At 33.5% G+C, this 22,286-nt stretch overlaps 1 protein-coding gene across 4 annotated transcripts; it reads right to left on the bottom strand.

The window, feature by feature from the left end:
• Positions 1–2,912: 2,912 nt before the first annotated feature.
• On the bottom strand, positions 2,913–15,944 carry LOC122008648 (mRNA-capping enzyme-like). 4 transcript variants are annotated; one of them, XR_006119340.1, is made up of 20 exons: positions 15,741–15,944; positions 15,395–15,553; positions 14,686–14,824; positions 13,210–13,361; positions 10,732–10,815; positions 10,597–10,659; positions 9,506–9,637; positions 9,211–9,420; positions 8,497–8,616; positions 7,969–8,018; positions 7,014–7,176; positions 6,802–6,924; positions 6,123–6,251; positions 5,950–6,048; positions 4,740–4,829; positions 4,551–4,635; positions 4,147–4,277; positions 3,549–4,021; positions 3,246–3,432; positions 2,913–3,153 (listed from the first exon to the last, which is right to left on the bottom strand). XR_006119340.1 is itself a non-coding variant. In XM_042564448.1 (18 exons), the coding sequence occupies exons 2-17, from the start codon at positions 15,509–15,511 to the stop codon at positions 4,096–4,098; spliced, it is 1,938 nt and encodes a 645-aa protein (XP_042420382.1). In that variant the 5' UTR covers positions 15,512–15,553; positions 15,741–15,944; the 3' UTR covers positions 2,913–4,021; positions 4,094–4,095. The 4 variants fall into 4 exon arrangements, 2 of the variants coding, with proteins under 2 accessions (XP_042420382.1, XP_042420381.1); XR_006119339.1 differs by having other exon boundaries at positions 3,246–4,021; XM_042564448.1 differs by having other exon boundaries at positions 2,913–4,021; positions 4,094–4,277.
• Between the last annotated feature and the right edge of the window lie 6,342 nt (positions 15,945–22,286).

Below are 22,286 nucleotides of genomic sequence, written 5' to 3'. Positions count from 1 at the left end.
TCTGAGCGCTAGAGCTCATAAATAAGTTAATACCAAAAGTATGAAAATTGACTGTTCCTTCACCATCGAAAATAAAACAAGTACAAAAATTTACTGCTCCTTCACCATCGAAAACAAATCAACTCTATATCGAACCGGAAAAAATTTTAAAATATCCAAATCACGTATATAATTTTAAAATGGGTTAATTCTCAATATAGTCCCTCGTTATTTAACATGATACTAATTTCATCCCTAATTTTTCAATTGACCAAATTTAATCCTTCAATTTTCGAACATTTTTCCAAATTAATCCTTCCGTCTAAATCTCCGTTAAAATAAATGGGAAGACTTGTTTAACCGGTGGAAGTGACCTGAATAATTCCTAATTTAGTCCCTCATTATTTGATGTAGTCCCGATTTCGTCCAAGGATAGTTTTAAAATGGAGGTCGTTTGCTACTCGGCGGTTTCGCTAAATTGATCCTTCCGTCTAAATACCCGTTAAAATAAACGGAAAGACTTGTTTAACCGGCAGTACCAACTCAATCTCAAAGCTCAATTAAGACTTGAATTCTCTCTTTCAACTTATGGAAATTCAGCCTTGCTCAAACTTTTCTCCAGTTCTTTGCTTCCAACGGTTTCGCCTGCCCTTCTCTGCGTAATCCTTTCGATCATTTTCTCAGAACAATTAACAAAGACTTTGATACGGTCAGTGCTTCTTCTTCGCAGCTTATAAACCAACAAAGGAAATAAGTTTCTAAATCTCGAACTCAATCAATGTCAGGATTAGGGAAATAGCGCAAGAATAAAAGCAACTTATCATTTCCACCGGTTAAATAAGTCTTCCCATCTATTTTAACAGGGATTTGGACGGAATGATTGATTTGAGAAAACGTTCAAAAATTGGAGGATTAAATTTGATTAATTGAAAAATTAGGGACGAAATTGAGACTACGTCAAATAATGAGGGACTAAATTAGGAATTATCTAGGTCACTTCCACCGGTTAAACAAGTCTTCCCGTTTATTTTAACGGGGATTTAGACGGAAGGATCAATTTGGGAAAATGTTCAAAAATTTGAGGATTAAATTTGGTCAATTGAAAAATTAGGGACGAAATCAGCACCACGTTAAATAACGAGGGACTAAATTGAGAATTAACCCATTTTAAAATTATCAAACCACATCCCCACTTTTTATTTTATCCTCCTTGACTATTATAAATTTAAAATTATCAAATCATATATCCACTTTTCATTTTATCCTTGTTGACTATCATAATTTTAAAATTATCAAATCATGTACTCACTTTTTATTTTCTCCTCGTCAATTGATTTTTTTTTCAGTCGAATTGATTTCTTTTGACCGAAATCAGTTGATGAACCTAGAGACTATGAAATGACATAAAACTAATTTCTATGTGTTTGTCTATTGTACAAATATTATCCAACATCAATTTGACTGAATATATCGAGAGCAGTGATTTTTTAAACATGAATATGTCAAACAATTAATCTGTGTTCAAAAAATCAATGCTCTTAATATATTGGTTCAAATTGATGTTTAAGGGCATGAATACTATTATAAGAACTAGAAGAACTCATAGGATACTGTTTCAATTTATTCCGAGCTCTCTAGGTCTGTCAACTCATTTTGACGGAATGAACCTACATTTAGTTTATTTAGGTTCATTTGGCCATAGTTTTAAAAAAAATACTATTTAATATATTACGTCAAATTGATATTTAATAGTATTTTTACAATCTGGAGGACTAAAGAAATAGATAGAAATTAATTTTATATCAATTCAAGGTCTTTAGGTCCATTAGCCGATTTCGACCAAAATCGGATGATGGACCTAGAGATATTGAAATGATATGAAACAAGTTCCTATATATTTGTTTAATTCTCCTGATAATTAAAATGGTATCAAATATTAATTTGACCTAATATCTTGAGAATAGTTATTTTTTGAATATGAATGTATCCGAAAACTAATATATGTTAAAAAAATTATTGTTTTCAATATATTAGGTCAAATTAATGTTTGATATTATTTTTACTATCAAGAGAACTAGACGAATATATAGAAATTGATTTCGTATCATTCCGAGATCTCTAGGTCAATCAATCAATTTCGATCGAAATCGACTAATGGATTTTTCAAAGAGAATAAAATTGATTCATCTGAAAAAATAAATCAATCAACTAATTTATTTTTTCAGTCAAATTGATTTGAGGTAAAATAGAAAATAAATATGTAATTTGATAATTTTAAAACTATGATTAATAATTCAAATATTTTAAAAACTTATCTATTGGATTGAAAAGCTAAAAGCAAAAATAAAAAACCTCTCCTCATCCATCTTTATTTATTATCTTTTAAACTAAAAAACCTCGCGTCCAGTTGGAGTTTTTTTTGTTAACTTTTTAATTCACATTCCTCTCTAAACATCTCGTAGAATTGCCCTCGATCAACTACGAAAAGAGCACGGGACGTTTCATTACATGGTTGAAAGTTTGCATGGCCCATGCACGTGAACTGTGGTAGGGAAAAACACATCGGAACAAAAATTGTATAAAAGGGCCTTCCGAGAAAAAAAAAAAAAAAAAAAAAAGACAAATTTTAGATAGATTAATTTGGACCAATTGTTAATTAATTAGTAATTCATATTGATATGCAGTAATTCTACAGAGAATCTTTTCAATTTTTAAGGACATCCATGATTTCACAGCACTAGAAGACATGACCAGTCTTGCAGATCACTCACGTGAACTCAATAAAGTATTGTAGGACTCACGCATCCTCACCATCATCGTTGTCATATCGCAACTGATACAGATCTTGCTCATAGCACCTCCAAGCGAATGTTCAATCTGGTCGACTTATTATTGGTACGCCAGACGATTAATTTTGTCTATATCAACTAACATTAAAGAGAAAAACTCTAGTATTCTTCTATTGCCTCCATGGAAACTACTTTACGACAAAATCATTACAACTTTCCACCACTAAAAATTTGTGTCAATAAAGTGTAATAATAAATATTTGTTTCATTTTTTTTTACTTTTAGACAAAGGAGAAGGTTGAAAACTTCGTACCCCACTGTTGAAAACTTGAAATGCCAAAGCTTCATTTTATCACCACCTTTTCCATTTTTTTTTAAGGATACCCTGAATACAATACAATGAACAAGAACTCAAACTTGAATAAAACTAATAGCAGATTCATGAAAACAAAATTAACAGGAAGGAAAATAACATACCAGATTTTGCATTCTTGACCTGAGCACATCCAGGAGATGAGAGTTATCAAGGTCACAAATTTACTATATATGGAGGTTCGTCCCATTGTCAGATCAAACCGGGTTGGACAACTGCACCGTGGCCGTGGGTTGCCACAGTTGTTTGTAGGCCAGAGATTTAACGGCTCAGATTCCAACCCCGTTTGATCTGATGGTGGGGAAGAGAGCCAACATGAACAAAGTAAAAAAAAAAAAAAATGTAACTGTCATTCTAACATCCATAGAGAAGATAAAGAAAATGAAGAGCAACCATTGGATACTTACTCTATGTTTCCTCATCTGGCACTAGGACAATATAAGAAAAATGATTACTTCACATATAACAAAGTGTATATACAATGGCCGCTGGCTTAGGATTTGATCGAGCTGTCTGCAATCGCCAAACTGCTCGACATCCTGGACAGATATCAACTACTAGTTGCTGACAGCAAGTCGATTATAAATTTTAGGTCTTCGAGGACCCGAGGCTAATGGAAAAGAAGCTTGGGTTGAATTTCTTGATTTATGTTCTTTAAGAATCAAAATCACAGTGTGTACGAAAAGATAGAGGCCCGTGTGATTTTGTAATGATCTTCGGTCATCAAACTACTTTACAGAGAACACTTTTTTCACCTTTGCCTGTGTTGGATTTGCTGCGCTCGTTCTATCCTATCTGTGTACATTGGGAGGCGCACAATTTCAGCTATTTCGTTTAGCAGCACTTCTTCAGTAATGTTGTCCTTGATGCTGCGCATCACCTGTGGCATTAAAAAGCAGAATAAAAAGTCATATTAGATGTAAAATAACAAGCAGAAAAAATTAAGTACAACCATTAGGAATGCAAGTGTTTTTTGTTACTATCATGTGGTGAATCCAAGCTTGCCTTTCGGTATGTGTTGATATCATTAGGTGTAGATTTATCTGTTCGAATACGCATGCACGTCCAGCAGCCCTCTTCTTGATCCCAAGAACACTCAACAATCTTGCCGGACAGGTTAAGAGCATCCTCCACACCTACATAAGCAGTATAAGAATGGTTTTTCACAAGGTTAAAATCTACAGCTATAGAATTGGTATATCAATATTAACAGAATAAGTCATAAAAGTATATTTGCATAGAGGAAACAACTTAATTTATGAATGTTGGCTTTAAAGTAACTGAGAGATAGAGGTTGGCAATTTAATAACTGGACCTGAAGCCCCATCACCACCATAGGTGCAGACCATAGCATTTCTGCCGAATAAAGATGGTAAGAACCAACAAATATAATCAGTATAACTGTTCACCTGGAAATGACACCCGAGCCTCATCCATTAGTTTCTTTTTCCCACGCTCATACAGGAAAAGCATTTGGCGATTCTCACTTCCAACCTACAAGCGTATGGGGGAGAAATAAACAAGTGCATAAACAAATAAAGAAACTAATCAATGTCCATCAAGAAGGAAATTTGACAAATCAAAAATATATGCAAAACCTCGAAAAGAAAGTCAACAGAATTCATTTCTGGGTATTTCCATTTCAAGAGACCCTCGTGCGTACGTGGTATATATGGATCATCCCAACCCTGTAATTCAAGAAAGAGATTAAAGTATGGTACAATGAAGAATGATTACAATAAATTTACCTAACAATATTGTTAATACTCTTAAAGCAGAATTAGAAATCAAATTAAGACCATCTTTTACATGAAGCACCAACAAGATATTGGCAATAATATTAGAAAACCCAATTTTCTCGCATCAGCTTTTGGGATACATAATCAATAACTAAGTATGGTGTTTGGGCAAAAGATCCATGTAGTTTAACTCAAATACGACAGTTCAGTCCATTTTTGTCTGGGATGTCAATTTGTCCTAGCATGATGCCAGTTCAACTCATCAAAGTGGCTCAATGTAGCACTAGATCTCATCAAGTTGGCCAACCATTCCTCATTTTCTCCCTCTGTGTAGGATTCTCATAGCACCTTGGCACCCAAGATGGCTTACAAGCACAAAATGAAGGAAACTATTCCACATGATAGAAGGATGAAAAGCACATAGTAGTACCTTGAAGATGAATTTACAACTATTTCACACCTTATGATGTTCACGTGTCATATCTTCTCTACCATTGACTCAATATTAGTTGTCTGGACAGACACTGGATGTTTAGCACTAAGCATTGTTTGAGTATTTCCATTTTCTACTCATTTTCTTTAAAAATTAATATTGGTCATACATATCAAAATTAATTGTGGTATGATACTAGGATATCAATCTGATAGATTGTCTACATAAATGTAAACCTACTTTGAATCCTTAGGCTTGAATGAATTATAATGCGCAAATAACCATCTATCTACATGGTATACTGTGTTGGGGCAGGGAAAAAGATTTTCAAAACCAATGAAAAGACACTTTCTCTTGCCAAGACGACAATGGAGCCTTGGCACAACGGTCAGGGTGTTGCTTTGTGACCAAAAGACACGGATTCGAATCCTGAAAACAACCTCTTGCAAAAAATAAGTAAGGCTGCATACAATATATCCTTCCCCGGGACCCCGCATGGAAGGAGTTTCGTGCACCGGGCTGTCCTTTAATGAAAAGACACTTCCTCAAAAATGAACTAAACCACATAGCCTTGGTCAATGTAAAGCAGAATTTTGCCAAGACGACATACAGATACTACTATGGATGATGAAGTACCTGAAATATAAGACCATCAGCTTCATGTGAAAGCCTTGGAATGAACTCCTTTAAAAGCTTAGTAACAGTGGACAAAAACCAAAAATCCTTCCTGCGAACCTGTTCAGTACAAGGACTATTAATATCTATAACATGCCATACTAATTAACTCATGTATCTTGACATCTACATACTGAAAATGGCTCCATATCATATCTATAAATGGGATGTCCCTTGCTGTCAGATTCTAATTGCTTTCTCTCATAATTCCTTGGTCGAATTACTTCTTCTTCAAGTAGTTTCCACCTTTCAGAAAACGGCAACTACACCACCCAGAAAAAGCAACATGAGAACTCTTCCTTGACACACTTAGCATATACAGTTGAAATTCATGAAACAGACATGTATTGAAATTGTAATCACTAGAAAAGAATAGGATTTGAGCTGGTAGAGAAGGATAAAAATGAAAACTGTATGGCACGAGACTAGATGATAACTAAATAGGTCATAGGCTAGAACAGTTAGGTCATAGCAAAATATAGTAATACACAAAGTTACAGACATCTGGAGATGTTTTAAAATACATCTTTTACATCAATGTTTCAAAGGGAAGGAATGATAAAAGCTTTTGGTTGCTCATTCTAAAATGCAAACCAGCCAAAACATGGTTACATGGGAATTTAAGCTGCTTATCACATGAATTAAATTTCCTTTCTCATCCATCTTCCATCTATTCTCCGATAGCTATGTATGCACCAATGACTGCCTTTGGGAAATGACGCAAAAAATTGTGTGCTATTCCATTTCAGATAAGACAGTCAATCAAGCAGGTTTCAGAAAGAATGATGAGCAGAATATGGAAAGTGGCAATACCTTCATAACGGAGAAACCGTTTAATGCAACCAAATCATATGCTAAATATCTTCTCTTCTGTCCTACATCTGGAATTTGGTCGATAATCATTTCCCCATCAATCAACGTATCATTATGGAAACTCTTTTCATGAAAAACAGAGAGATTAGGCATAAATACAGATTATATGAGTTATAAAACTTCAGACACTTATAACGCCAGAAAAGGTGTACCTCAGCAGCATTCTTTAGGGGAAACCGCATTTGAACCCTACGAAAACAGAAGTTTCGATCAATTAGGTAGCACCCCTTACTGTTAATGAACATCATGTAGCGGGTTCCATCAGCCTTCCATGTAGCATAGTAGTATCTTTGTCTTAGTAGTTGCAGATTATCTCTGCACGTAACATAATATTGATTAAAAATGAGTGTTAATAATGTCTTTTCTAACATAAATAAATTTAAATAACTAGGACCTCCAACGAAGAAAATGTGCATCCTTACTAATTATACTTCTGGCAATAAATTTTAAATAAAAAGAAAAGTGATCAGATGTGTGTTTGTATGCTGTACAAATAACTTATAATTTCTAAAATAATGTAGGCAAAAAATGAATATGGAAAAGCACACACCCCTATTGTGATTCTTGCAGACTGTTCATGCCATTGCGCCCCCAGAGGACAACTCACAAAATGTCTGATTCATGAAGTAAATCTACTTAATGAGAAGTGGAGATAACTAAAAGAGAAATAAATTATGACCAAATAAACTTGTATTCAACAATATCACTTAGCATGAAGATTTCCTAGGATACTCAAAAGACAAGCCATGCCACATCATTATAAGATATACTGCCCTGTGATTCATATAGGGAGACTTGTCTGGCTTATTCCAACACACAATCTAAATACCACGCAGCAAACAATGAATAAACATGTTGGATACCCTCAATAACAAAAGGCAAAACCACACAAACTCATTGAAAGAATATTAGATGGAAACACAATATATGTAAACCAATAGATTGTTTGTTCCAAAAATCCAAATATACATTCATAATTTTGCAGATTTGAACATAGAAACACAATGAACTACTAGCTGTCTTTCACGTCAGGCTAAAGATGTTAAATAAATAAGGTATGTATATATATATACACATATATATATATTGACAAGGATAAAGACACACCTGTTAAGAGAAACTGGATGTGAACCAGGAAATTGTGGGTTTGTTCTTCCCTAATAACCAAGAATAAGAAACAGAGAACTAATAAGAAATAAAATACAAATGAGTTAATACGATCAAATAAAACCACAGCAAATAAGACCAAATGGCATTGTGAAAATGTGACTGTTAATTGAAAATTTTAGTAGGGCTGGATCTAAAGTATAACTATATTAGTTACCAAAATAACAGGTACTCGTGAATCAATAAATAACAGAGGCTCCCTGACTGATTATGTATAACAGATTCATAAAGGTTTGAAAAATAAAATTCAGAAAGAAAGACCATAAAAGAAAAGTGGCAAACTGAGAAAAAACTGAATCATAAATCAAGAGGTGCTAGAAGAAGGAAAAAAAAGTAGAGCTTATGATCTAAAATTCCAGTGTAATTGCAGCAACTTCCTATTACAGATGCAGTATTATTTAATGACCATTTAATGTGGATAATATAATTGAAAGAAATAACAACTATTACAAGGTGAAGTATCCATACCGTAGGTGGCATTAAATCAAGGAATTGGTAACAGAGGTGGCGCATTGCATCTTGCTGATCATAAGGTATTGCATCACCTAGAACATCATCATTTGTTAAAATTTTAATATCCACATTCTCCTGAAAAAGAAAGCAGGTGTAAACTTCAACATTCACCAAAATTGAAAAGATTATTGATAGGACAGTACCTCTACTGACTGCTAAACCCACACAAAGAATAATAAAAATAGAGTCTTGTGTAAAGGATATCCATGACATATATACATACATTTTATAGCTAACACCATATGATGTCAATACCTCATCAAAGGTCTAATTATCCATGTAACAATTAACATTCTAGAGTAGATAACAAATACTAAAACCATATAAAATGTGAAATAAATCTTCAAGAAGAATGAGACCTTTTGAGAAAAAAAAACAGAAGGGCATATTTTCTGATCGCACATTTGATTTCCACAATATAGAGAATGCATCAATTAATTCACATGACCAATATGCTATACACTAACAAATTCTGATCTAGAAATAACTAACATAGGAAAAAGAGGAAAAAGAAAATCATTGTGTTGCATAAACTATCCTTTTGAATAGTCTCAACAATGATAGTTCTGGCTCCAATATTTCTTGGTAGGAAGACATAATAAAGAGTAATAAGTACTGGAAGAAAAGAAATAGTCAATGGACAGAATTTATATAGAATAAAAAACATACACACAATCCAGATCCAGTGTCACCGTCATCATCATCATCATCGTCTTGTACGGCTTCACCATTCAAGTCAAGATCAGATGACCTTTTCCATTCTGGAGTAGAAGGGCAAACAATGTTCTCAGGACATTCATGATAAAATTTATAAAGTGCTTCAACATAGTCTTGCTTATATATCCCAGGAGGGCGTGCCTGAGCAAACCTTTGCAATGCCTGCTTGATAAAATAATGATCAAGGACTTTACAGAGTTAATAAAAGTTTTCAAATTTTCAGGTCAGAAGGTGGCACTAACAATACCTCAGAAACATGTAGACGTTGTGTCCTCATGAGGAAATGGATAATCATGAATCCTGTTCGGTTGTGCCCATGAGTGCAATGAACAAGAATATACCGCTTTGAATGTCTCATGCGGGACAGGAACTGTAAAACCTGTGACCATGTGAAAATTTAGTAGTGAACAGAAAAACACATGTTAGTTAGATGGAAACTACTTTTCAATTTCTCTTTTTTTAATACCATCAAAGGTCAAGTTAATATCTCAATAACCAACATTTTCAACACAATGTTGCAAACAAAATAATCTGATACACACAAATATGTAATATATAATCTCTTTAGAACAAAATTAGTTTGTAGCTTGTATTCCAAAATACATTATACACTACAGAACTTAATTCAATTGGCATCTACTCTTCTCTCAAAAAACTCATAATCTAACCCATAATTGAACACCCGTTCAATCATTCATGCAATTGGCTCCAGTAAAATTATCTAACTTGTAAATCTTAAATTGGCTTAACTCAGAAAAGAATGTTTAGAATTAAACAATTTTTTATAAAAAGGATTTTCATCACCAAAATTGACCATGTTTCCTTAATTCTTAAACTAAGAAGTTCAAGTAAGCAAATGTTGAATGTCAGGGAACAACTAGATCTTGTATTTAATGTAAGTATATATACATAGAATTAGAAAAGAACATTTCTATGTATTGGATTTTCATGATTTATGGAACAACCAATGAAACTTTTCATAAACAAAAGCTAATACTAAAATGCAATCTCCAACAGTTGAGACATATAGCAAGTTGTTAATTTGATGTCACTGTTGCAACATAAAAACATAAATATATGTAATAGCTAACAACTTTTACTTTATGAAGGATGAATAGTTTCTGCCATCACAGGAACCTGTTATTATTAAGTTTGCGCTGTTGAGTAAAAATGTAAGATATACCAATTGTAAATGACGATTGACTAATATAAAATAAAATGAAGCACTAAACTATGTGGATTATGATGATAATTACAGAATGATAGAGAACAAAATAAACAATATTACCTCTATAAGTAAGAGGAGCATCTACTGGAAAAGAGTATTAAAGCACTTACCTCATGAACAAATATATTTACAGACTCATTATCTGGTACAGAATCTCGTCCCTTACATGGAATCTGTATCAGGAAAGGATTCAACAAGTAGTTACATCTAACCACAGTGGCAAGAATAAAAAACAAGTTTCTTGCCTTGACATGCTTAATGCCTATCTTTATCCATTCTGATTGCGAGTAATAACGGCTTGTATTAGTCAAATCAATGACCAGTCCAAGCTGCAGAAAAGCACCACAGAAGTCAACAGAACAGAGGTTAAAAATGCTCATACCCACATAAAGATAAAAAATAATAATAATAAGATCATGAAGGCCAAAAACCAATTCCACCACTGCAATCATTAAAACAAATACAATCTAAGCACATGATAATTCCAATTCCAAGTAAAATATGAATAATGACTCATACTGTTAATAGAATAAAGTGATGTTTAAATGCACAACATGAAAACACTGTGACATTAATATTACCCTAGTTGCATCCCAGTTAACCATGAAAAGACAATGGACTCTACTGTAGGAATGATGACTGCAATGACAATTAGAAGGTCTTTACACAAATTACCTTTGATGTTAAAGAGTAACTAGAACCTTCTAAAATTTGAGTTAGGCTTAAAAGAGGATCAGTTAAGTGCATCCTAAAAATAATAAAAATACTTGATCTAATCGTCATTTACTCATTATCTTAGTATGTAGCTTAACAATTATTTTTGATTGCCATTTCAAACATTTACCAAAATCCAAAGTTTTGATTATTTGGATATTCAAGTCCTTATATTGCTATAGCATAAGTAAACCAAGTTATAAGCTTTCAGATGGAAAAATGAACAATGCTAGATGCCTTATTCAAGAGAGATTTGACTAAGGGACATGATTACTGATAACCATCATTTTGTTACATTTTTTAGGCTCCTATATCCATGCTTTTTTATTTTCTCGTGTGCTAAGTCTATGTTTATATTGTATTTCATGAGTTGTATTCATTTTTAGACTTAATTGCAAATTATCTCATATTTTCGATATTTGATGCTAATATTTGAATTTATTCTTTGTAGGTGTCAAAGGAACATGGACTCAAGCCGCATGGATCCAAATTGGGCTTGATTCTGAGATTAATTGGGAAGATCAAGCTATAAAGCAATCTAAGCCGTCTATCCAATATTCAAAGCGATCTGAGCCATGAACCATCTGTTAAAGATCTACCATCTGTTAAAGATCTGGTCCATCCAAGCCAAGGGGAAATAGATCATCACCGTGGATCTAGATCTGAGCCTTTGGATCAGATTTAGATCAAATACCACCGTTGGATCAAATCCGGAAGAATTGCTTCCACCACCGGCTACCGGAGCTCCTTCTACCCTTGGAGATTAAGGGATTTGCCTTCCCTATCCGCTCTAACCACCTCCGGTGACCCATCTTCTTCCTTTTCTTCCACCAACACAATTTCCTCTTCACCACAGTTCTGCCGCCAAGCACCATCCGACACCACCTTCACGGAAAATTCTTGATCTTCAGTTGGAGTTTGGGTGATGGAAGTTTGGGATCTTCCATCACCGGAAAGCAACACTCATCGTCTTCCACAGATCTGACCCCCCCCCCCCCCCCCCCACAAATCCGGCACAAGCTTGGGATGCCTAGCTTGGGTTGTAAGGACGCTTAGATTCATAGATTCATTGTAGGTTATCATTCCCATTTGATCGAATTGTTAGATGCATGTTTTATTCAAGTTCCATATACATTTGGTTTGATTTTGAGTTTGGTTGATTAGTTATGTAGTTGATTAATTGTTGTAACTGTTCATGTTTGATTTCTGCATTGCAGTAGTTAGGTTAGTTTAGATGCCTTATTTATTTTCAATGTCATGATGTGGTTTAGTTTCCTTTGTTTTCTCTCTTATGCAAGTAAGTGTTAGGTTACGTTAATTGCTTTAGTTTCATTAATTCCTTTGTGCTTCTTTAATACGTTGCAATCGTAGCATAGGTTAGATAGGTTGTCTTTCATTGTTCACCTGTAGCATTTAGCAACTAAAACCCAAAACCCTAAACCAATAACAATTCAATCCTAAGATTTATCACTAGTCGGCTACATTCCTTATGAGATACAATCCGTCCATTCCCTATACTGCATTAGTGTAGAGAGGGGTTTACCAGAAAAAAAGACTTGGTTATAAATATGATTGTAACCCCTTGAAGCATTGTTGTGACACTCGTGGCTTTCTTTTATACAATCAAATATCTAGTTTAGCCATCAGATATTTCCTTTTTTTCGTCAGCAGACCATAGTTTGGATCTCCTTGCGAACAATCTTTTTAGACCAATTGAACACATAGTTTAGTCAATTAGATCTCACTTTTAACTAAGGGAATCATCATTTTGTTAGTATTGCAATGCAATTAAAATATGGCATTCCTCTGTAATGACATTTTATTGAATAGATAGGTTCATTGATGATGCCATTAAAAAAAACAAAGTAGATAGCATTAGATGGTAAATGATACTAGTTAGAGAGATTTAAGCATAATAGGAACTACATTCTTCAATAAATTATCATAACTCTCATAGAGCGAACAAGTAAAACAAAGGTGACAATTTTTGACAAAAATATATAGCTTACTTCACGGCCTTGACTTCTTAGTTTATTAATGACTTGTTTTGAAGAATATCTTTTTCCAGGTAGAACACTTTCATTGTATGTCTCATCCAGAGGAACTTTTGAAGGAATTATGAGCCCTATGCATTGCCCATATGAAGGGCAATCTAGCCAACCTGATAACAAGAATGGAAAATATTCATTTATGCAAGTGTCAAATGATTAGTATAGCCATTTTCAATTAGGACTAAACATTTGCAACAAATAATCATGGAAAGGTAAATTCCAGTAATGGATGTACATCCTACACATAAATATTGAGGTTATGCAACAATAAAATGAAAACAACCTCAACTATTTTGGGTTGACTATGGCTCTCAACCGAGCTCCATTTAAGGTTACATCACCTTATGATACATACACAAAGTTTTAGGAGGTCTCCAAGTATTCCTCATACTCTCAAATTTAATTAGTTTTGCTTGTCTAACAATGCAGTTTATTCATCATTATGAACATATTCGGACTAACTTAGCATTCTTACACTCAGTTCATCATCCATCAAAGTTACAACCAAGTATGGACATATAGCAACACCTTTGGCTATCTCCTAATCACTCTCCACATCATCTAAAGGCCCATCTTTTGACATTAATTCTCTGTATCTGGCTTTTATTTATTCCCGTCACTCTAACCAATAAACATGACTGGTCTTGATACAATCCTTTAAACTTTTCCCTTTTTTCTCAAGGAGGCACCAGATGATCATACAAACTCTGGAAACTCTTTTATTTTACTCAATTTGAAACCTTTGTTTTTTCTTAAAACTTGTCATGACAATGACATAGCCATTTTTGTTAGGATTGGATTCTAGGTCATAATAACTTGTGATAGCATAAAACAAATGAAGCTAGGAGCATTATATCAATTCAGGTTGTATTATTGTGATTGGGTCAGGTTCCAATCCAGCATAGAGTTCAATAGAGGCATAAGATCCATGTAGCCCACCCTAAATAGTTGGAACTTACGCTGCCTGATAATGATAATGAAGAATTGTTGGCACTTGGATACATATCATAGTTAGATAGAAGGATCATAATAATCTATCCCTATGATTCAATCCTGTATACCCCTTACATTTCCAAGGTAGCAACTCTCCCAACAACCTTGAACAGGACAGAGAATACAATGTTGTCAATTTATATAGTTTCCTATTCATTTATATGTTAGATGCTAGGCTTAGTAATGCAGAATCCAATTAGGTACTACAATCATTTGTTGTTGGACAATAACTGCACATTTGTCCTTCATTAAGATTTAAGATCTCAGAATCATCAAAAATGTTCATTTTAACTCAAATTTTTGAACTCTAACAAAAAAGGTAGAGAAAACAAGTTCATGTTTTTGGTCATCTCTATCTCCAAGATCAGAATAAGAATTTAATATTAGCTCATAAAACAACAATAAAAGTAGCAAATATAAAAAAAAATAAAAAGATAAAACCTTGAGGAACCTCCTTAACTCTCCCATGATGCTTAGTGTTTCTACTTTGTGACATATAATTGTTCCTCTGTTGTTGAGAATATTTATGACCTTCATCACGGTTTTCTCTTTTCAACTTCTGCCGCCTTTCTTCACGTTCCTATTAATTAGAAAGAAGACACCACCATGACATTAAAGTCTTACAAATTATCATTTATATAATTGTGCAAAAAGACTGATAAAAATATGGAGGTGGATAACCAATGTAGCTTAGTGCATTGTATATCTTTATGCACTCTGCTAGGAAGTCTTTCAAACTGAAGCACACTTCACCAAATTATTTTGCCCTTAAGAAGAAAAACCTTCCTATGGCATCTAGGCCAGTCATGGAATGGCCTTATGAAGAGAAAGGGGTGAACAAGCTAAAGTCTAACTGATTTCAAAGAGCTAAGAAGCATTTGATGGCCAAATGCAATTTTAAAGGTAATAAACTGCCATGATCAACAGGAGTATCATTGTAGATAGAAGAATAACATTTTGCTTGGAACGGGGGACAAGTTGGATTATACAACATCGAGTAATGATCTGAGGAAAGAGAATAACAAACTGCCATGATCGCAGAGTACGAGAATTCCACCGTGATGACATCATAAACCACCCTAAGAAACAAAACTACTAGTAATCGGTGAGCAGGACCACAAGAAAAAACAGAAAGTTTATTAGTGCATACCCGTCGCATTGTAGCAACGGCAGACTCGATAATTTCCTCGTGTACGATTTCACCCTCCAAATGCTCCTTGTATGATCGCTCATCTTCTTCAGGCAAAGGTGACGCATTCAGATCCATCAAAAAAGCACCTCAAAACATCCACCACTTCCGGTTCCTCTCCTATAAAGAATCACAAGCAAATCAACTTTCGCCGAATACAACAAACCTTCAAGTCGGGACAAGAAGCAAAGGAACGCCACCAGAATTTCGCCAAAGGAAACAGAATCTACTTAGTATACCCACCGGAATGGACAGGGAAGAATGGAAAAAACTATAAGTCGATGAACGAGACGATAATTCAACGTACTCGTTAGGAGGCCGCCGACAGGGAAGGTGAATCGGAGCTCCTCACTCTTCCGCGGCGGCACGCAGGGGGGGAACTTGTGATGCGGCGTGCTCGCTCTCGATTCAACGCTGTGCCCTGATCGATCGCTCAATCACCCCGAACGCAAAGAGCTTGTGAGCCCTAACTTCGATGCAAGAAGAGTAGAAAGAACCATGAAGATTGGAAAGAAACAAGCTGGTTCGTCGAGGCAAGAACGAATAACGTTGACCGGATCGGACCCGGCCCGATTCACGGGCTGAATCCCGATTGAGTTGAACCGGCTTCATGCTTCCTCAATTCAAATTAGCAAATATTCAGACAGGCCCCGTATAAATTAACGATTTCGAATTCGGGCTCCCATTTAAAAATATTTGGACAAAAAATCAAAGGTGTCCCATTTTATTGGAATAACCAAATTAGTGTCTCTTTTCATTTTTTTTTAATCAAGGAGCCTCCCACACCGTATGAAATTATACAATTGCCCTATGATATTATTATTTCTTAGTATGCGAATTGTATTATAACAATTATAAAATCATAGCTATTATAATATAAATATTATTAAATATAATAAGTTTGAATTGTAATAATTATAAATTATAGTTGCTACATATATTTCTAAACATGATAAGTCTGAGTTATAATAGCTATTACTGTGGTTGCTATAACGTAAATATTATTGAACATGATAAATTTAAGTTGTAGTAATTATAGTTTTGTTACTGTTATAATATGTGAATGTTAGGTGAATAGATTAAATCTGCATTGTAAATATGTAACATAGTTATTACGATATAAATATTTTTAAGTAGATTAAGTACGAGTCATAATAGTATGAAATCATAATTATTACATTATTTAACAAGTCAATATACGTTCAAATCGATCAATCATAAAATTAAAATTGGCTAAATAGTATATTTAAGAGCAGTCCTATAATAATTATTACATTATTTAACAAGTCAATATACGTTCAAATCGATCAATCATAAAATTAAAATTGGCTAAATAGTATACTTAAGAGCAGTCCTATAATTTTACAATGAGAGATAGTGGGTAGGATGTCCTTGTAATAAAAAATCAAAAAGAGATGTCCCTTTTATTTATTTTTTATAATTTAGATATCCAACTTTTTAAATTGACTAATTCTAAAGATAACCGGCTCTTTCATGATTCCAGAAAAAAGACTGCATATTGATTATTACCTAAAATAATTAATTCAAGCACTTGCTTATTCTATGAAATGTCTCATATAAACTTATTGGATTTGTTTTTTAGTTCTACCTAAAATATTGTATGTCAATGAAGATATCTTTTATCTTATAATCCTTTCTCACATGACCCCACCTCCTTTGTTAAGATCTCTCACATGGTATGATATTGTCTACTTTGAATTAAGGTTCCCCATATGTCCACCTCTTTATTAAGGTTTCATACATAGTATGATATTATTCACTTTGATTTAAGGTTTCCCATATGACCCCCACCTCCTTTGTTAAAGTTCTCCACATAATATGATATTGTCCACTTTATATTAAGGTTCCCCATATAGTATGACATTGTTCATTTTGAATTAAAGTTTCTACATGGTAAGATATCTTCCATCTTATAACCCTTCCCCATATGGCCACACCTCCTTTGGTAAGATTCCTTACATGGTGTGATATTATCCACTTTGGGTTAAGGTTTCCCACATGACTCCAACCTCTTTTGTTAAGATTTTACACATGGTATAATATTATCCATTTTGCGTTAAGGTTCCCCATATAGTATGATATTATTCAATTTAGATTAAAGTTATTCAGATAGTATGATATTATCCAATTTAGGTTAAGATTTCCCACATAACTTCCATCTTTTTTATTAAAGTTCCACACATGATATAATATTATCCATTTTAAACATGATATATAATATTGTCCATTTTAAACATAAATCCTTATCAATTTTGTTTGACTGTCAAAATATTTCATGTCGAAAAATATCTTTTATCATATAATCTTATGATCGTTTTCATTTATTTTAAATATGAGAGTTTGATTATAATCTTAATATTTTTAGTAAATCGAATCATCCGAATGGATACCTAAACAAAAAATCATAACAAGTTGTTTGATGCGACCTAGAATTTGTTCTCATTCAAAACCGAATGATTTTTTTTTATTTTGATTATCATGAGAAATGTAAATCATGTTTTGTTTGGATTTAAATAAGTTAAATATTAAGCATAAACTATCAATTTAATATTTTAGATTATAAAATCCACTTTGAAGCACTTTTCTAAATATATTTTTCAGTAATATATATACATGAATATTTTGTGAAAAAATAATGTGATTTTACAATTTGAATTGATATTAAAAATCATTTAATAGCTGATGATGATTAATTTAAAATATTTGTGATTTTAAAAATCATTTATAAGAAAAAGAGGATGAGAAATTAAATGTTACGTTGAATATTGTATATATATTTTGCCTTGACATATAAAGGTATCTGTTTTTATATAATTATCATCATCTTCATCTACATCTTCATCTTCATGATTGTTGATAAAAAGATGAAATCTTCATCTTAACGGTCATATCTCACACTCTAAAAAGAGATAAATTATCAGGAGCCTTTGTGATCACTCACATTCCGTGGTTAAGAGGTTGCTCAATACCGTGCTTTATTTTCCTTTTATAAAGTCTTCGACGGGCAATGGAGGGTCGCCTAGGATGAGCACCATTACCCTTTTGTTTTGCGTCACACTCATTCCATGGTTGCATTAATTCAATCAATTTTCCCAGAGAGGAAAAAAAAGATGAATTATGATATTCTTTTTGGAAATTTTATAGCTGTAGTGAAAGAAAATAAAAAAGGAAATTTAAGAAAAGGAAGATGACCAAAAGGCTTCTAAATTTCAATATCTCTGGAGCAGATCAATGTGGCAATGAATTAATGACAATAATGAAAGGAGAAATTATGATGTTGATGAAGCTTCTGAATTTGATCTCTCTCTGTAATTTCCCACAGCTTTATTGAACTGCACGTCGAGCAAGCTTAATGAATTTGCAGTTCAAGAAAGCTGTGGAAGACCACGAAGAGGAACACTACACATCACTCACAGGAAGAACAAGGAGGGAGGAGGAGGAGGAAGAAGTGGTGGGTGTGGTAGGAGATTAAGAAGGGAGGGAGGAAGGTATTTATAGAAGTATAGAGGGTGGGAAAAGTAAATAAAAAATAAGGACTGAATCCCCAGAAGAATATAAAAATTTTTATTGGATTTGAATGATTAATCGGACTAAGTAACGTCAAATCTGGAGTGATTGATTTGATTCCATAAAAAAAATTTATTGTTCATTAGGATAAATTAGTAACTCAGGAATCTAATATTTTTTAATTACATGTCCTATTTAAAGAATAAATTTCTATAAATTTATTATAATTAGGATTTGAATAGTGAATATCTGGATAATAATTTAGATGTCGTATTGTTATATTGATTTAATGTGATTTTAATTATTAATCAATGAGAATTATATGTACAGTGCGGTGCTGTCCAGCTTTTTACCTGCCACAAATAGAAGAGTCGGTTGAGGTAGTAGTGGCCAACAGGCCAAGAGATGGCTTCATAATTAATTTATGTAAATTGTTGTTTAATCCATAAAGGTGACAAAAGTTTCAGCAAAGCGTGTTTAATCCGGCCATGTGCCCTATGGAGTAGAGTTGATTAGAAGATAAATTTATTATAAGAACTTTTAACAGGTAAGGGTGGCTCCATTAAGGGGTAAGATGGGGCAGCTGTCCCCAGTGGCGGATCTAGGGAGGAGTGGGGGTGTGCTTGAGCACTCCTTGCTCTCGGAAAATTCCACCAGTATGTTGTAGTCCGAGAGGTAGCGAGAAAGAAGATAAGCTCCAGCTCCCTTCTTTGAGCACCCTCTTCCTTTTTTGTCTTTGATCCACCACTGGCTGTCCCTGAATATAAAATTACTATATTTGAATTTTTCTAATGTGCTCAACTTCATGGATAGGCTTTAGCCGTCGTGTGTTAGAGAGGGACTCATGATCTTTACGATGAACCATCTAAAGTGGCTTGACGAGACACTACACCAGGCGAGATGAATGGACTAGATGATCCACCTCTTGTACTATAAGTCGGTGACGTTCTGAATCCTGACAAGGAACTATTTGAAGCAGGGAGGTGCGCACCCACGGATGTTGGAGGCGAAGGCGGAGGTGCTACTAGCGGAGATGGAAATGACGGCCACCGACATCATGAAGGTGTTCACGAGATGCGTCATCAAGTGAGAGAGTATTAATGTTGCGATGAATAAGATGTTGGAGGAGATGAGGCGACGAAAGGAGTAGATTGTCGCCTGCCTGACGATGACAGAAGTAAAATACGTGGAAAAATTAAAGGTCAAGAGTATTTTTTGTAAATTATGTTTGAAAAGGAGAAATATGAATTGGCACATTAGACATCGAAATCTTGAGATATAAAATTATTATATCACTCTTATATTTTAAAAATTATATATATAAATTATAATTAATAAAAAATTTACACATAAATTACATTTTTTTATATATAAAATTCAATCCTTAAACTCTAAATGTCATACCCTAACACTTGTTACCCTGCTCATCTTATAATGTACCCCGCACAAACCATGTAGGGATGATAATTTTTCCTTAATTTGATAGAAAATCCAATATTCGATCCAAATAAAGAAGGATACGGAGAGAATTTTTATACTCAATTAAATAATCAAATATTCGAGTATGAGTATTTTTAGATTCGGGCATGGAGACAAATATGGTAAAATTATATATATATATATATATATATATAAAGTTACCATATTCTTGGGCGACCCTCACAGGTCCAGGTGTCCGTATCCTCAAAAGTGAATCGAGATGTCCGGACCTACAAGAGTAAAGGTATGCTAAGTATCATGTGTCTTTCTATCTATTTAGTCTCATTTTTTATGGGAAAAGAAAAAATTTTACCTTGCTTTACGAAATCCTCACCCAATCGAAGGAGAGTGAGACAAGGAAGAGCACCTAAACTTTATATAAAAAGAGAGAGATGTTACCCTGCACAAAAATGTTGGACGTCATTCCTAGTGACCCTCACGACCAAAACACTCATAGTGCCTGGACCAAGTATGAGTGCCCCGAACTATGAGGGTCACTTAGGAACATCGTCCAAATTAGTTGGGTAGGATAACACTTGTAAGCATCTAAAATTTTTTAGGACTTGAACTTTATAGTCCAATCTTTAAATCCTAAATGCAAAATCTAATTGGTTTAATCCCAAGCTAAAAAAAAACTCTGATAACTCTAAACATTAAACCCTAAACACTTAGCTAAGAAAATTACAAGCCCTAAATATTATATCCCAAATCTCAAATCCTAAACTTTTAAAAAATAATAATAATACTCACACAAGTGTTCCGGATAGTATTGTTTGGAAACCAGCTTTAGATGGTAGGTTCTCATTAAAATTTGTTTGGATTGTATTCGACATGTGGAAGCGGAACAATCGGCTGAAATTTAGTATACTTGTTGGTGTAAATTGCTTATTCCCAATATTTTTGTTTTTATATGGCGATTTTAGAAACGGTGCTTACCTATGAATGTTATTTTACAATAACCCTTTGTTTGGATGGAGTGAGAGAATGTTCATTAATGGAAGGGGAAGGAAAGGAACGGAAGGGGAAATGAGAGAAAATAAAGTATTTAACTTCTCCTTATTTGGGAGGGAGGGAGGAAATGTTCATTAACGTAATATGTGTTACTTTGTTTGGGAGGAAAAGAAGGAAAATGAAGATTAAATAGATAAAGTTACAAAAATACCTTTACTTTTTAAATTAGACTTTTTCATAATATTAATATTTATTTTATAAATATAAACTAAATATTTTTAATAATAAAATTAATTTTTTATATTATCATTTAAATTAGTTATTTTTTAATAAAAATTAATCTTTTTATACTATTCATAACAAAACAATGAATTATCGATAATCAAGTAATTAAATAAGAAATAATGATTTTAAAAACTTTAAATAAAAAAAATTGAAAGATAATGTTGATAACGAGAATTCCTATTCTTTAAAAATTTATTAATTTTTGATAGAATAATTAAAAAATAGTAGATATCCTCTTAAATTTTGATGACAAAAATGATTTCTCCTTTCAATTTAGTTAGAAGACGTGTTAGAGCCCCTCCTCTAATAATCTGGCAGCAAACGAGCTGTGAAGAAGACGAGGAAATTGGACTCCGACGACGTAGTAAAATTAGAAATTGAAACATTTCTTAAACTATTAAGAACAGAGATAAAATTGGAATAAAAAGTCTTTTGTTTTCCCTTCTCTTTCATTACATCCCAATTCAGGGTGTAAGAAAATATTTCTTTCCATGGATAACGAAGGTTAAAGCTTACCCTTCCTTACATTTTCTTCTCTTTCCTCACTCCTTTCCAAACAAAGTTCAAAGTTTTCCTTCCTCTTATTTCCCCATCCTTCCCCTTCCCTTAT

The sequence above is a fragment of the Zingiber officinale genome, chromosome 8A (assembly GCF_018446385.1).
Source record: "Zingiber officinale cultivar Zhangliang chromosome 8A, Zo_v1.1, whole genome shotgun sequence".
In the NCBI taxonomy this organism is placed as follows: domain Eukaryota; kingdom Viridiplantae; phylum Streptophyta; class Magnoliopsida; order Zingiberales; family Zingiberaceae; genus Zingiber; species Zingiber officinale.
This window is presented reverse-complemented; position numbering and strand designations above follow the sequence as displayed.

Bases quoted from the DNA above. Each gene is read 5' to 3' on its own strand.
- LOC122008648 (XM_042564447.1), bottom strand. From the start codon at position 15,511: ATGGATCTGAATGCGTCACCTTTGCCTGAAGAAGATGAGCGATCATAC. The intron at 6,049-6,122 runs GTATGTAGATGT...TGTACTGAACAG, and splicing joins ATGATATGGAGCCATTTTCA to GTTCGCAGGAAGGATTTTTG. The intron at 4,830-5,949 runs GTACTTCATCAT...CTTGAATTACAG, and splicing joins CTGATGGTCTTATATTTCAG to GGTTGGGATGATCCATATAT.